This window comes from Epinephelus moara, chromosome 10, assembly GCF_006386435.1.
Source record: "Epinephelus moara isolate mb chromosome 10, YSFRI_EMoa_1.0, whole genome shotgun sequence".
In the NCBI taxonomy this organism is placed as follows: domain Eukaryota; kingdom Metazoa; phylum Chordata; class Actinopteri; order Perciformes; family Serranidae; genus Epinephelus; species Epinephelus moara.
In genome coordinates, this window is record NC_065515.1 from 193933 (window position 1) to 210934 (window position 17002).

At 44.1% G+C, this 17002-nt stretch overlaps 2 protein-coding genes across 5 annotated transcripts in view; one reads left to right on the forward strand and one right to left on the reverse strand.

Moving 5' to 3' along the window:
- The first annotated feature begins 393 nt into the window (after window positions 1-393).
- On the forward strand, window positions 394-10628 carry myoc (myocilin). 2 transcript variants are annotated; one of them, XM_050054968.1, is made up of 5 exons: window positions 394-1128; window positions 4873-4938; window positions 5021-5113; window positions 9009-9220; window positions 9312-10627. In XM_050054968.1, exons 1-5 carry the CDS (start codon window positions 636-638, stop codon window positions 9891-9893), a joined length of 1446 nt encoding a protein of 481 aa, XP_049910925.1. In that variant the 5' UTR covers window positions 394-635; the 3' UTR covers window positions 9894-10627. The 2 variants fall into 2 exon arrangements, with proteins under 2 accessions (XP_049910925.1, XP_049910926.1); XM_050054969.1 differs by lacking the exon at window positions 4873-4938 and having other exon boundaries at window positions 9312-10628.
- Window positions 10629-12643: 2015 nt separating this feature from the next.
- Window positions 12644-17002, reverse strand: part of prrc2c (proline-rich coiled-coil 2C) — a 26797-nt gene continuing 22438 nt past the window's right edge. For all 3 annotated transcript variants that reach the window (XM_050054059.1, XM_050054060.1, XM_050054057.1), the window contains exons 32-34: window positions 15097-15223; window positions 14738-14980; window positions 12644-14614 (exon numbers count right to left, since the gene is read on the reverse strand). In XM_050054059.1, the coding sequence (XP_049910016.1) occupies window positions 14351-14614; window positions 14738-14980; window positions 15097-15223 (634 nt within the window). In that variant the 3' untranslated portion in view covers window positions 12644-14350. The remainder of the gene's footprint in view (window positions 14615-14737; window positions 14981-15096; window positions 15224-17002) is intronic.

A 17002-nucleotide genomic window follows, 5' to 3' on the forward strand; every position in this document is an offset into this window, starting at 1 on the left:
TCCCCTTTGACACATGGGACTGCATCATGCATATCTGGGGATGTTTCCACAAATAAGACATGAATAAATGACACAAGTGGGGCTGAATTACACAAATTTAAAAGACAGAGCGCTGCCCTGCTGGACCCTGGGATCCAAAAACATCAGCTCTTACAGAGAGACGGACTCTCACACTCAAACTCATGTGATCACTGGATGTTTTTGTCCCCAAAACAACCAGCATCTCACAACTTTTTCTTTTCTTCTTCCCTCCCTCCCCTTTGCCTCTGACCCCCCCTCCCCCTGTCTTCTCCCCTCCCTCCCTTTAACCTCTCCTCTCTTCCCTCTTTCCCTCCTTCCTTCCCCTCCAGATTGTATAAATATCCCGTGAGCTGTTGGGGAGAGCTCAGTGTTACAGACCTGTCCACTGAGGAGAGACAGAGAACAAGAGAAGGGAGGTTAGAAGAAGAAGAGACACCTGAGAAAAGAGTGAGACAAAGTAAGACAGAAATTCAGCATCAGGAAATTGGGATTTAGTAGATGATTAAAGGAGAATCCCACCAGAGAGCTGACAAATAGACTGCACAGAAGGAAGAAAGTGATTCTTCAGAGAGAGACTTTAAACTTCTGATCTGTGTGGACGGACCGTCTCCAGTATGTTCCTCCTTCTCTCGTTGTGCATGTGTGGGCTCCTGCTGCAAGGTGACGCACAGGACCGAGCTGCTCTGTGGAGAGGAAACGACCGCAGTGGAAGATGCCAGTACACCTTCACTGTGCCCAGCCCTGTCGAGGCCAGCTGCCCACAAACCGGGGGCCCCGAGATGGAGGGCCTGAAGGCTAGACTAAGCCTGCTGGAGGCGCTGGTGTCCCGACTGACCGGAGGGGACACTGCAGGTTCCCAAGGGGCCGGAGCTAGAGCCAGAGCTCAGTCTGGGCTTCAGGAGGCTCTGAACCGGGTCACGGGGGAAAGGAACCTGCTGCAGGGGGAGAAGGAGCGTCTGGAGAAGGAGCTGGAGGGGCTTCAGCGCAGGATGGAGGAGATGAGGAGGGAGACGGAGAGGCTGAGGAACAGACCCTGTCCTCCACAGACACCCATGGTGCCACCGAGCCCCCCTCTGCAGGACAGTGGCCTGACAAGACCTGCTGGGGGTAAGAGTTACACTCAAACCACCACACACTTTAGGAGCTATTCAAAAAATGTTAATGACATTTATAAATAGGAGATTAGATTTATGGCTCATATATGTTTTTATATTTCGACCTCCCCTATCCATCCTGCAATTAAGATGCACAGCTAGACCTGCTGACAGGCTGTCCTCTGTTGAAATATGTATCCGGTGACTGTGACTGAAGGATAAATTGAAGCTTTAATGTCATCAGTTAATGATGCATTAATCCACACAATATTCCAGTGCATTGCACAGGCACAGGGGTCCCGTGTGTGTGTCTGTTTGCAGCAACAAAGATAGCCAATATAACTCCCCCTGACACCATATCTTCCTCCATATATCCCCTGACATACAACAGTGGAATAATGTGTGTGCACACATGTACCTTTTTGTGTGTTTGATGTCTTGGCTGCCCCATTACTTGGCTCAGGTTTCTGTCGTTTATGGGTGATGGTGGCAGGCCACAGAGGGTCACTTCAGTATTTATGAGTAGATCCTGCTTTCTTTATGACTGGTGTTTCCCTCTGCATGGCGAGCACGGCATGAATAGCCTGGTTGGGAAGGAGAGGGGGGGCTGAAATGTGATGCACACTCTGGAAGTGGTAGTTCCGTGCCAGGGTCTCATCTCAGGGCTTTTGATGACGCCTGGTGGGTCAGGGCTGGAGGGGGGGCGCAGAGGGCTTAGGGCCAAGAACACTATACTTCCAGGGGTTAGAGTGCTGCACAGAGCTGGGGAGTTATCTTGGAGCCAGTGAGGTTAAGCTCCGGTATTCTGTGTGTTTGCAGTGGCCAAACATCTGTCTAATTAGCCCGTGTGCTCGTCTTTTCACCCACCATCCCCCTTTCTTTCCTCAGTTGAGCCATCGCTCTGTTTGCCCTCCTGGCTCCCAGAGTGTAGTGCCCGTAAATCCGAGATTGCCAGCAGCAATAAATCCTTCCTTGCCATCTCCCCGTCCAGCAGACATCTCTACTCCGTCTGCATCAGGAGAGTTTATATACTCTATCTCCTGCATACTCAAGGTTATCTGTTAAGCTCCTCATGTTTGCACCTGCAGGCTTAAATACACAGAGAGAGAGAGAGAGAGAGAGACCCTCAGAGCGAGAGGCAGATGTGGAATAGATCATAGTGAGAGGACGATACAGAACAAGAGCAAAGGGATAAAAGTGTTTTGGCAAAGTTCATAACTTTAAAAGAAAACACTTTAAGTTTAGAACTCAAGCAGAGGTTATGACTTTCAATAACAATTATAACCCCAAAACATATCAGCTGATATATTGTAATGTTGATTTATGACTTCAAACATGACCTTTTACGAGCCAGCAAGCCTTTAAGCTAAAGTTACCATATTCTTTTTGTCATTGTTTTGTAAGTCACAAGTAAGTCTCAAGTCTTTGCGCTCAAGTCCCAAAACAAGACTCACAAGTCCTGAGTCACATCCCAAATCAAGTGACTGCAAAAATAATTGACAAAGCTACCGTGTGGACTCCCGTTCTGAAGCCTTGAGTTCAGCATTTTGGTCGTCGCCATCTTGGTTTTTTGGAGCCAGAAGTGACCATATTTGGGTGAAAGGCTGGCGCTGTGGAGGAGTGGGGGGTGGATCTGACTGAGAAGCCAAGGACACTACTGGCAGACAGCCTGTCACTCAAAACAGCCCCACCCTTAATTATGCATGACTCTAAGCTTTAATAAAGAAAAGTAATTAAATTAGCTGCAGAGACCCAAACTGTTTTTTTGTACGAGGCTGTAAACATGTTTATTTCGGCTGTAAAGTTGGGCATTGTAACATGGGGGTCTGTGGGGACTGACTGGCTTCCAGAGCCAGCCTCAAGTGGCCATTGAAATAAGTGTCATATTTGGCACCTTGTGTCGGCTTCATTTTTGAACCCCGGAGGTTGCTGCTTGGTCTTCGTCTGTAATTTTCTACCCACATGTTTTGCATGTTTTTATTAGCTTTTTCTTGACCACCGCGTAGTTTTTGTTCGCTAACGCACTTATCTTTTGTAGCTTTTTTTCCCCCAACTGGCGCTCAGTAACGTAATGTCAGTTCTTCATGGTTCTGTCCTACAACTTGACTGGATGCTACTGGATGGGTTCAACCACAGTAGATCTTGGGAGTTAAAGTGTCGACTTGCTGGGGATGAAAAGCGCTTATGTTCATTGATCTTTTTGATCTTTGTGCTCGGGGGAAGGTATCAAGTAGTTTTTAGTCAAAAGACAAAAGTCCAAGTGGGTGCTAAAGTTCAGTTTTAGTTGCAAGTCTTTCTGATTTTGTCAAGTCAAGTGTGCTCAAAGCAGAACTAATACAAATACGTGCCTAAACAAAGTTTGTTTTCAGGTTATAGTCGGTCACTGAGGAGAGCATGCATGTGCAGTTTATCAGGTTTAGCCCATCACCAAAACACAGCTGATTTCACTGTGTCTTTCATATGTTTACTTTTCATGAGTGTGCAGCCAGCAGTCATAAATGATGCTCTGTTAACTCCTAAGATGTCCCAGTCAACATACACATCATGCAGAAGGCAAAGGGACTAAATGGACAGATTGTGGCCGATTTCTAGATCAATTTAAGTGTGTTTTTCTATCTGTTGACTGAACCATGAATTATGAATATGGAGGAAAAATAAAAGCCTGGATGCAAAAATGTTCATGACAACAATATTATGGGAATGCTCCAGCTGAACTCTGTAAGCAGTGGTTGATTCGGCCGCTGGCTCCTCTGGCTGAGCCTCCCCCTGGAAATTAAGCCCTGTCTGGTCTGCGAGGTTTATGGTAGTCTGCTCAGTGACATCCCAAACAAAGAGGCAGGATATGAGGGCACATATGGCACACGCACACACACACACACCACAGGGAAAAGACAGTAAGAGAATGTGGCTGTTTACCTGGGATGATGGTGAATGGCTGTGTCCTCTGGGAACAGCCTCACTTTAACCTCCCCGGTAACCCTCAAAACACCATTGACCTTTTTCTTTACAAACTTCTAAATGGGCTCAACCCTTACCTTTAACAACTTTCTCATGCCGCTGGTGTTCGTCAACTGCTCCATTACCAGCTCCCCTCTCCTCGTCATCAACGCTGAGAATCAACATCAGCTTCCAGATGCTGGTGCTTAATGTTCTCTGCATCATTAGGGCTCATTATGCGCCTGAAATCACAGGACAAACCACACGTGCAAGAACACAGAGGGCACGTGCTCACACACAAATACCTGAGGAGACACACACACACACACACACACACACACTTTATATATATTGTCATGAAAACATGTTTGAGAAGCTAATTAGTCTTTTGTAAACATCAGTGTTTGTGTTTCCAGGCAGTAATGGTTTCAGGAAGGAGTGAAAATGAGGACAGGGTCGAGGGTAAATGGGGAGAAACAAGAGGAGGATGAATAAAGGAGGCTGATACCTGACAGTTATACAGGGGAGAGGAGGCCAAATGACTGGTTTAAAGTTTTGAGGGCATAAAGCTGACAGCGCTGATGGGATGGGTGTTGAATGTGTGTGTGTGTGTGTTATGGTCGTACAATCTACCGACTGCCTGACTCCGGAGCAGCTGGGAATCCATTCAGCGGTGTTTGTTTTCTGCTGTCACATTCCCTGCTGTCAGTAGAGCCATAGCCACGTTTGGGTACACAAACAATCTCCCTTAACTATTGTACGCTGCTGTGAAATGTGCAACAGGAATCACTAAACTCAGCCTGTGTGTGTGTGTGTTTAGGTTCCAATCCAATGTCTCACCTGATGACCAGGCCCAACAGGCAGGGAGACAGCAGTAGTTTGAGAGGTGGGACACGTTTTCTGCAGCATCACCTCCACCTTGCAGTTTCTTATTCAGCTAAACCCATGTCTCCATCTCTCCCTGTCAGACTCAGCGTGGCAGTATGGACCTCCGGGCTTCCAGGAGCTGAAGGCCGAGGTGACAGAGGTGCCGGCTCCTGATGGATCTGAGGACAACACAGGTCTGTCTTTTCAGTTTCAATTATTCTTTGAATCTAGGTTTTCTAACAAGTCAGGCATCCATTGTTTTCCATTTCTGCTATTTGCAAACTCGTCCAATCCATTATAGTGAACATCAAGACATTAATTTTTATTTAACACACTGCAGACTTTTAAAATCAGTCTCTATTTTAATGACCATACTGTGCAATGGAATTGCAATTTGACAAAAGTGCGCCATCAACCATCATCATGCAAATCCCTGGATTGTTTTCGTGTTACGCAAGAACAAATGCTTTTAGGAATGCAATGAAAAATGTTAGAAAAACCTTTACTCTGCACCACAAACAAAACCACAAACCATAGCAAGATAACCGATGAACAATTTGAAAAATAATGTAACACCCAAGTTCACTTTCATATAGCTCCAGGTGAACTTCAGTAACAAAGCCAACAGTCAGCTGTAATGTAAAAGCAATTAAAAGTTAGTGTGTCCTGCTGCACCCCCTGTGGTGCACCAATTTATAGGCCGGTGCACTGGAAGTATACGATATGTGGATAACCAAAACTACACACAAAATAAGCCTCTTTATTCAACAGAAAACACCCAAACTTCTACCAATGACACACCAAACCTTTAATTAAATCACCACAACTCCACAGGTCAACTTGCACTGCACCAGCACCAACTGCAGCACTGAAAGATAAAACCATACATTAAAGAATATAATATTCTAATTCAATAATATTTATACTTAGAAACCAGGACGTGTTCGCACCACTTTGCTACCTCAACAAAAACATTTATTTAAAACACAAGGTTTGTTTGGCTTACCAGGCATGTGCACAGGAGTGTTAACAAATGTAGAATGAAGCTCACACACCTGTGCTCCATGAGCCTCTTAACAGCTCAGGTGCTCTCACCTTGATTGGCCATATTTCGCCTGGGTCCTAGTGTCCCCCTGCTACAATAAGAAAATGTGAATGAATCCACCAGTTAGTTGCTAGATAAAGGGAAATTTCGATTTATTTCAACCTGTCTCCTATCGTCCTAAATTTGTTTCAAGTGACTAGTGACATAAAAATAATAGTTAGCATGTTAGCCGTTAGCCTAGATACAGCCGGGGCGCATAGTAGCGTCAGACCTGTTAAAACGTAAGTGAACGGGCAACCTTCAAGTGCAAAGTTAGTCCACTAAACAAGCTTTTTTTCCACAAAGACCGCCTCATATCATTAGGATAAATGTCAGAGAACATATAGAAAACGACATGTAAACGTGTTGTCTTACCTTACCGGTGTGCTGCCATGTTTGTTTACCATTTAGCTCTGCTTTCCAAAGCGCGGCCGAAATATATCTTGAACCAGGAACAGCCCCAACCCACCAGACTCCATTTAGATAAACAGTAATTTTAGCATTGTATAATACACTTCTTTTAAAGTCAACAGAATTAAGGTTAAACTCACAAAAGCATCTTAGTGAGTCTTTCCACTGTTCCAACAACACTGTTCATCGCCCCTATTTTGGTTGAAATAAACCTTTAAAGTTCATCCAGTTAGATGTGAAGATATGCTGCCTCTCTACATGCTAAAATACTGTTTATTTAACCAGTTAAGTCCTTTAAAATCCACTCAGAACAGCTACTACCCCTCTCACTCACCCCTTCTTCCTCTTCCTCCTCCTCCCCCTTTGTCCATCTGACCTGGCAAACATGACACTCAACCCCCCCTGCTGACAGCCTCAAAGCAAATACTGCTATTAATACTGCAGCATTTGGGGCGAGAATACCAGAGTCATGCCAATCCGCAGGTATGAGGGCCTGCCCAGGTTTCACGTTTGTGTCGTAAATGTAAAAGGAAAGCACCCCTAACAAGGGTGTCACACGCTGTTAACCCCTCCCCCTTCTCAAATCTGCACCATGTGCTACTGAATGCCTCTCAGCAGGTTCGATTGTTTGGGAGATCATAAAAATACACGTGCAGTTAACACGTGAAGTCATACAATCTCTGATGAGACCACACCGCAGGGAGGTTAAATGGTAATGGTGTGTATTTATAAGACGTATATTTCTATCCAGCCTTGATCTGGTGCTACGTCCCGGACCGGAGAGCAACTGTGTATTTTAGGAAGTGGTAAATATACAGCCTGCCTTATCGTTTTCCCAGTAAGACAAGCAGCGGGGAGTTCCTGCCCAGGATGAATTGCTCTGATGGCGGTGACTCAGACAAAGTTGAGGCTGACAGAGATGTCAGGCAGCATCTCTAGACCTGATGTCTGTCTCTATGATGAGAGATGATGACCTCATCTCACCCCTGACCAGCTATCGGATTACCTTCATCATCCCCTCGGCCACATACATGTAGATCCCCTTTAATGTGCCACTGACCCTGTGACTTGTGTCCTGAAGTCACCTCAATGGAATACTTCACCCCCCAAAATGACCGTTTGTATATGAATTACTCGCCCCATGTTACATTAAATTCATGAAATGGTGAACGAACGGTGAACAAAAAATCCAAAAACGGAGTAAACTCTTGATGAACTGAAGTCATAGGGGTCTGCACTGAAAAACAATAAAACTAGCTATATCAAAACATCCATTTACAAACTCTCACACAGTTTGTGTGGTGCAAGTCTCAAGTCTCATTCATCCAGTTGTCTGCTCATTACTCCTGACACACAGCCCTCTCTGATGGGGAGCTGAGCTCAAAGTGAAACTTATCTATGCTCATGTCACAGCCAGACTTCACTGACAAAAACAGTAATTTTGCCTCGCTGAACACAAGAGTTGCTGGTGTTCCACTGCAGCCATCTTTGTTTGTGTTATTGTGTGACCTTGGTGAATTGAAACTAACACTTTAAAACACTTAATATAGGCAGCTGAGATCAGCAGCTTTCGTGTTCAGTGAGGTAAAATTAAAAATTAAAGTACTGAGCATATGCTTGGATAAATGAGACCCCTATAACTTCCATTCATCCTGATTTTTACAGTTTTTGGATTCTTTCTTTATCAGATGCGAGAAAAATAAATTTTTCTTCACAAATTCACAAAAGGTCATTTGAGGGGTGGAGTATTTCTTTCAGTCAGATCAACTATATAAAGAACATTTTGATTTGAGGATGACTGTTTTGCAAGATCGTTGAAGCCCCTCATTGTTTCCTGATCGTCCTTAAACCCAACCCAAACCAACTGTAACCAAAGACTTAATCAAAACCAGAGAGAGCATCGCTATAGGAAACATTATTTGAAGGGGAAAGAGACATGAGACCAGTTGGTAGAAAATAAGGAAACCTGCCTGCAACAGTCAGCCACCTTGTAAGGCTTCAAAGCTCTTGCCTATTTTCACAGACAAATTTAAATGGTCATAAAGATCAAAATTTTTATTTTTAGCTGCGACAAACAGCTCGATAGCTTGATCTGTCGGTCGGTTGGTCCACAAAAATGTCCCCACCCTTTGGCAGGCTCAGTTTTTGTTGGTATTTTGAACCAAGGTCAGTTGTGTTTGTTCATTCATTCATTCATTTTCCATAACCGCTTGTCCTGCTCTGGGTCGCGGGGGGTGCAGCCTATCCCAGCTGACACTGGGCGAGAGGCAGGGTTCACCCTGGACAGGTCACCAGACTATCACAGGGCTGACACATAGAGACAGACAACCATTCACACTCACATTCACACCTACAGGCATGCAAACTCTGCACAGAAGGGCTCCCCCACTCCAGGGTTCAAACCAGGACCCTCTGGCTGTGAGGTGACAATGCTAACCACTGTGCCACCATGTCGCCATGTGTTTGTGGTCAAGCCAATTGGCTAAAATGGGGCAATGGCGGGATATATGCGCGTACATGGTCGCAGCCATTGTGAATTCATGCTTGTTTGAACGTGTCTCACAAATCATGTTCCGTCTCCTTCCTGTTCGCAGGTTGTGGGGAGCTGGTTTCAGTTGGTGAGCCGGTCACACACAGGAAGGCAGACAACATAGCAGGTAAATACGGTGTCTGGATGCAGGACCCTGAAGCCGTCTCGCCTTATGGACCCAACATGGTGTGGCGAATCGACACCATAGGCTCTGACGTCAGGCAGCTGTTTGGATATGACGACATGGATCAACTCGCTAAAGGCTTTCCATCTAAGGTCAGTGTCACGTGGATGATATTTGGTCATGGGAATGAGCCAAAAATTCTGAGGTCATTCCTAGTTATTGTCTCATGTTTTCCCATTACAGGTCCTGATATTGCCAGAGCTGGTGGAGAGCACTGGTGCCACTCTGTACCGAGGCTCTCTGTATTATCAGAGGCGTCGTAGCCGCTCCATCATCCGCTTCGACCTGGCCTCTGAGACCACCGCTGCCCGTCGTGACCTCCCCCACGCCGGCTTCCACGGCCAGTACCCCTACTCCTGGGGCGGCTACACGGACATCGACCTGTCTGTGGATGAGAAGGGGCTGTGGGCCGTCTACTCCACCAGCAAGGCCAAAGGAGCCATCGTGATCTCACAGCTGGACCCACACAGTCTGGAGGTGAAGAGGAGCTGGGAGACCAACATCAGGAAGAACTCTGTAGCCAACTCCTTCATCATCTGCGGCAAGCTGTACACCGTGGCCAGCTACACGGCGCCCGACACCATCATCAACTACGTGTACGATACTGAAACCAGCCAGGGGAAGTCTGTCTTCATCCCCTTCAAGAACAAGTACCGCTACAACAGCATGATCGACTATAATCTGGCCCAGAGGAAGCTGTTCGCCTGGGACAACTTCCACATGGTGTCCTATGACATCCGGCTGGGGCGCCAGCAGGCCAACTAGGGCCGCCATGAGTGACTGCTGAAAAGCGACATTTGCTCACCTGTTCCTGCTTCAAAGACTCAAAGCATTAGAGCATAATGTGTGTGGTAGTCGTAGTTACAAAGACAACACCATCAGTGCGTAGAAAGGCCTAACTACCAAACTCCAAAGTGAAATGAAGACGTTTCAGGAACAGTGTCCCCCGCAGGTGTGCTTTTTATTTTTATTTTCTTCAGTGGGAGGGCTTTTGCTGTGGCATGGCCCACAAGCATGTTTTTAGAGGAATTATTTTTGTACTGCCTTTAATTCAGATGTATAATTTTGTTGTTTTCTTGATAAACTATATATATATTTGAGGACTGAAAGATTAATGAATTTTATTACAAGCTAAGTGGGATAATCAAAGCATACAACTACCAACACAAACTCCTGTGGTACTACACGCCCTGCAGTGTTTCACCTGTCAACATCTTGTATTAAATAAACCGCTCTCTCACTCAGCATGTATTGAATATTGCATGTACTTGTACACTGTAGTCAACGCAATGACATAATGTTCAAATGAAATAAACTTCTTCCTAAATTACAAGAGTTTATGTGGTCATTATTGTATCATACTGTGTACTTCAGACAAGTATTTGTACCACTTTAAGAGGGCTTATAGGCTGTAAGCAAATAACTTTATTAATCGTTAACAAATCATATACATTGCTGGTTGCTGACAAATAAAAACCCCTGATATGGTCACTAAAATCTGAACTCCTAGATTGTTTGGTGTGAGTTGCTGAGTGTTGTAAGTATCGGACATAGAGATGTCTGCCTTCTCTCCTGAACTAAATGGCACAAAAAATTAAAAAAACTCAACAGCAATGTCTCTTTCCAGAAATCATGATCCGGTTACTAAAGCTAATCCACACACCTTGTTGTGAGCAGTTTCATGTAGGAACTATTTTCTCTCCACCGAATCACGGTGCAGAAGGAAGCGTGCATCTACTCATGGACAAAGCTCGTGCTCCTGAGCTGTAACTTTAGCCACCTTGGGGGTGTTTAAAGCTAGCAGTAGATGTTTCCTTCTGCGCTGTGATGCATTTGACAGATGTAGATCCTAGAAAGAAAATAGTTCCTGCATGAAACTGCTCACAACAAGGTCTGTGGATTATCTTGAGTGACCAGGTCATGATTTCAGATTGATGCTGAGTTTTTCAAATGTAGTTTTTGGCACTTTGAGCACCACAAGCTGAGTGTCATCTAGTTCCATTATATTAGAGAGAAGGCAGACATCTGTGAAGGATGGTATCTCCAACACTCAGAGAAAAATGCATTTTTGATTTTGGGGCGAACTGTCCCCTTTCGCTAAATGAACCATAAACCAAATGAAAAAAAAAAGGGAAAGTTTGAAATGGTGCTCTTTTTCTGACTTGTGAGAGTGACTTTTTGGAGAGGTGTGGTTCTCACAGGACATCAATGTCTTGTTTTATAAATCACTTTCAGGTAGCCAAGTTGTGAAAATGTGACTGTTGAGTCAAAAGTAATACATCATGATCATCACGCATTTATTACTTGCAGAGACAAAACTTTTTTCATTAGATCTTCTGAAATTTTATGTTTAAATATGCAAAGTCTGATTAAATATTTGCTTTTTGCATCCATTTCCAGAACAGAAATCTGAACTAAAATAAACAGCTATTTGTGTATTTTGAGTCTGAACAGATTAGTTGAGTTAAGACAAGCTTCTTTCAATTGAGACTCCTGAGTAAAGTGAAGGCCTACCTCCCTCCACATGACTTTGAGAGAGGAATTCATGCCTTCATCTTTTCGCGTCTATTGTAATTCTGTGTATGTTGGACTTGCAGTCATCACTGCGGCGTTTGCAGGCGGTTCAAAATGCAGCAGCCCGCCTGTTAACAGGAAAGACACGGCGTGATCACATCACACCTGCACTGGCCTCCTTACACACACCCCAATGAGAGCGTTGAGGTCTACAAATCTATCACTATGGAGGTTCTAAGATCCAGGCTCAAAAGTAAAGGCGACAGTATCTCTCCTGATTGAAATAAGAGCTGCCCAAACTCTGAAGCATTTTAAATCCCTTTTGAAAACACATTTCTTCTCTCTGGCCTTCAGCACTTGTTAAGCATGACATCTTGTTCTTATGATGTTTTTATTGTTCACTGTATGATGTTGTATTGTTTATTTTATTAGGCCTATTTTATTCATTACTGATTCTATTTATAATGCATAGCCTGTTCAGCACTTTGGTCAACTGAGGTTGTTTTTAAATGTGCTAAATAAATAAATTTGACTAGACTTGAAAGACGACATGAAAATAGCCCAAAATCTCAACATTGACTTGTGCATGAAATAACTGTTTTCAAGTCTGCAGATGTTTATCTTTATAGGTTGCCAATTAATTTATTGTAAATCAGATGCCTTGTAGCCCTCAGAAGACGAAGAAAGGGTGCTATCAGAGGATGAACACCAGCCTAAACCTCAAACACTGCTCTGTTTATGGGCTAGTAAGTGATCTACAGACCATTAATAAATCATGTTTTAACCAGTGATGAAGCCTTAAAGCTTTAAAAGGGCACATCACTTGAAAGATGAACACAAGTATTGCATTAGTGGTTTTTCTTTATCTAAGCACTCTCTATGTTGTTGTGCCACCTGGTGGTAAAATGTAATCCATACCAATCTGATGTGGGGCAAACTTAAAGTTGGAAACGTTGTGTACGATGGCTCTAAGTACAAACCAGACATCACTGAAAAGCATCTCAACAGTATATTATTTTATTAGTTTCTGTAACCAAACCAAGAGAATGTAAATAAGACCGTACATATTTTAATACAGCGATGAAACCCCTGTACAAGTTCAACAAAAAAAGAAAAAAAAAAAAAAAGAAAAAAAAAAATCATTACCCTCCCTCCCGCATCCATCCTCCAAAGCAAGGACTCTTCCCCCGACTAGGGTAGAGGCGAGGAGGACGCCCTCCCCACCTCAGGGTGCATACTACTGTACATTTCTGAAGGACCCTTGTCGCCACAACCCCGAGATGAAAGCATTGTGGGTGGGACAGCCAGCGGAGGTGAGGCAGAGACAGAAAACAGCACTGATTGCTCTCATCAGTAAAGACAACAAAACAATAAGTGTCCTTCTGCCCAAACGCTTCTGTACTTGAGGCTTCTCATTTCATCCGTTTCCTTGTTCTCTGTCCTGTTCTTGTTCCCCCTCGTCGTGAGGGTTGACATACACACACTCCAAGTGTTCTACTGTTTCAACACTCAACTCCTCACCGTTTCTAATCCTCTAAATAGCCCTATCCTGCTATACTCTAGCTAAGGGCACTGAAATCAGTCAATAGCAGCAGGTCTGGGTGCTTTACAGTAAAGTGTGTATAGGTGTGTGTTTGTGTGACAGCAAGGATGTGTGTGAAAGCAGTGAAAGGGTGTGTGACAGTAGCTCCTAAACTGGAACAGCTTTATGTAGTGATCATACATCATCTGTGTAATCCTGCAAGTCAAATCAAAACTCTGCTGCCACGACAACAGCAATCCTAATAAAAAGGCTGTGACATCATCTCTGCGCTGCTTTAACCTTTGGCTAAATATACAGGAGAGTCCAGCTACGAGCTTTCCCCCTGTTTATACCACAAACACACACCCGACACACACACACACCCCAACACATCAGTAATTCTGAGGCAAGGAGATGAGAGCAGAAGGCAGGAGCAAAGGCTCACAAATCAATAAATCAATCATTAATTGCAATCAACTGCTGTAATTTTCACATTTCCGTTCTGGTAAAAACAAAAACAAAATGACGAGAATTTCTGATTTCATGTCTCTGTGTGGTGACCGTGGATGAAACCGTTGAAGTGAGCGTAATGAGGTGCATTTCCACGTGCACAAATCTCTGGATTAGTTATGATGGGAGATTGGGCAACAAAAAAAGTGTGCTTCACTAAATGACATCTCCTTAACAAGATTGTTTCGACTACAAAAACAAAACTGATTCATTCTTTCGTTAACAAAACAGGTTTCTCCTATAATATGTGTGATCCTATTTGGGGGGAAAATAAAAATAAAAAGGAACAGAAACCAAGAGCTATAAAAATGGCAAACTCAGCAGCAAATCTCATTTCAATTTTCTCTTTCCAACTCTCCTCTTATCTACCGTCTCAGTAGATTTCTATGGAACAACTTGTGCAGCCATTTTATTGGCATTCTAAATATGATGGAAGAATCCAACTCAAACGCCGCCACCTACAGTGGGACAAGATAGGGGAAGAAAGAAGAGGAAGAGGAATATGTATACGCAGGACAGTGCCTACTCTCAGTAACCACTAGCATCGACTCATCCTCCTCCCCCACACTGTCCCCCAGGGCTGATATGAGGTGGTGACTGAGTGAATGGGGCTAGATTCTCTCTCTTCCTCTCTTCCATCCATTCATATTGTCATCCGAAGAGGTTCGTCAGCTCTTTACTTGCCCTCTTCTGGTTTGATGGCCTGCGGTTTTATGGGGCCAGTCCGTATGGGCTTGGCCGTGGAGATGGGGGGCTTGTCGGAATCTTGGCGGTCGCTGACTGCCTGGTGGTTTGAGGCAGAGCTGTCGAGAGGGGGTTTCCCCCCCTGATCAAGCCGAGACACTTTGCTGACTTGCGGGGTCTTGAGCTGCTGCTGTTGCTGCTGCTGCTCTGAGAAGAACTTATGAGTGGACTGGAGCACCTCGGCCCGCTGCTTTGCCTGCAGGGCGATAAAGAACAAATCAAATCAGCCAACCCACCCTTCACTGAAAGACTGTTTCACCATCTGAGCGGTCAGTTAATACAGATGCACAGAATCAGCAGATAAAACAGGGAACCAGACCTTTAGGTCCTGTTCAGCCTTTAGAGCCGCCTGTGTGCCTCTGGGTGCAAGCGAGGGGCCAGGAGGTCCTCGGGGAGGGTGCTGGCTGTGCTGTGGGTGCTGAGGCCGGGGATGGGGCATGAGACCACCACCCACGTTGGGTGACATTGGAGGGCCCATGGGAGAGCGCTGGACACCTCCAGCAAACGAGTTTGCGTGAGGAGGTCTAACAAGAGGAGAGACGATGTTGGGCTGAGACAGAATCTGAAATGAAGAGAAACAAACAAAATAAATAAATGGTTTGCAGTTAACTTTCATGTTAACAACCAGTTCATTATATAAAAACAATCAAAATCTGAGTTTTGTGATAATGACTCTACCTGCGGGTTGAACTGGCCAGGGAAGTGCTGCGTCATTCTCATGCCGGCAGAGCTGGGCTGAAACTGCTTCTGGTACAGCATGCTGTTGATCTTACTGGACTGGCTGCTAGGAGACGTGGAGCTGGCTCTGCAGAAAGAGAACAATGAAATCATGTGTATAAAGAAGTGTTGGCACGATACTGGAATGTCTAACTTCCATACAATACCTTGAAAAATATATTTTATACCATTTTCAATACACCTCGGCAAATTTGACACTGAGGGCACACAAGTTAAAATTTAATTTAGCGATAAATAGACAGGATTCCCACACATCTGTAGAAAATTTTCCATTTTCCATGACTTTTCAAGGACCCATAATAATGTGTTTTTTTCTTGTCTGACTTGTCCGGCAATTTTCAAACATATCAACGTCGAACTCTACTCAAATCTAACGTCAGCTAGCTGGCATTCATTAACAGAGAGGGAGAATGGCGAGAAAATGAACAAACGTATGTGATGGGAAACAAAATGTCACACAGACGCATGTTAGAGCTACATTACGTCACAGCTCCAGAAAATAAATTTGCCGGTATGTTACATTACGTGGGAGGTTAAAGTAACAATTTCATTATACGCAACAAAATTCCACGACTTTTCCAGGTCTGAAAAAAATGTACTTGTGAAATTCCATGACCTTTCCAGGTTTTCCATGACCGTGGGAACCCTGAATATAACCAGGCTATCACAAGACAACAATGACTAGTTAGTAGCAGAGAACAGCAGAACGACTGTAGCATTTATAACTGGCTGATTTGGTGACATCTGTAGTTACAGTGAGAACAGTAAATGTGGTTTAATACTTCAGGTCACAGAGTTCTGAGCGCAGCAGAACAAACTGTTGTCATTTTAATAATAACGTCTGGCAATAATTGGCCTTTTTCCATTATTCTGTGAGCAACCATGGTCTGATTTTACGTTGCAGTCTGCTGACAGAAGGGCACAGTTTAGGTCAAAGGTGGCTAATGTTACCTCACTAAGTTTGAGCTGTGCAAACTGTCACCTGCAGCTCTTCGCATAACAGCTCACCGTGGCTGCTCCTTTTTGTTTAATGAGTCCCTGCATTATTTCAAAACTGATCCACTGTCAACAAATACCAAAAATAACTGCTGTCTTGTCTTGTAGACACATTTTTTGATAAATGATAATGGCAAGTGCTCAGCTAACTGAAAAAAAGCCCCAGTGCATTTCATGTGACCCTTTATAACAGAGGTCAACTCATGTTTGGCCTGTTAAATGCTTTTAATGTAAAGCTGCAGCAGTAGGAAATGTTCGGTGTGCATTAGCAGAGGGGATGGAGCTACGGAGGCACTGAGAGTGGTGTGCATGTGTGTGAACTCGCTGGTAGAGAAAGGAGCTAAAAAGCGTAGCTAGTACCAGTGCAACGATACTGTGGTTTCCATAAATCAATATGTTTTACAATACTGGTATAAAGTGCATTAAAATGACACATGATGAGTCAACCACACTTTATACATTGTTGACTTAAGTCTGTGTAGCAACAAACACCCTAAAAATAAAACCATGACAGACAGCAGTGCATGGCAACATGGCCACTTCCAAGTTTTGGTGCCGATTGTGTATGCAAATATTTACTAGGGATGCACCGAAATGAAAATTTGTGGCCAAAGCCAAAGCCGAATAAAATTAAACGCTTGGCCGAATACCGAGTACCGAATACCGAATGCCGAATGCCGTTGTTTAGTTTTTCATTAGTTTTTGCAGATGAACCCCCTCCAGATTAGTGTTGTCACGGTACCAAAATTGGGACCCACGGTACGATACCAGTGAAAGTATCATGGTTCTGAGTAGTATCAGGATACCACAGCAAAAATGAGGCAGATGTGCCTTTTGTCATTTATAAAAA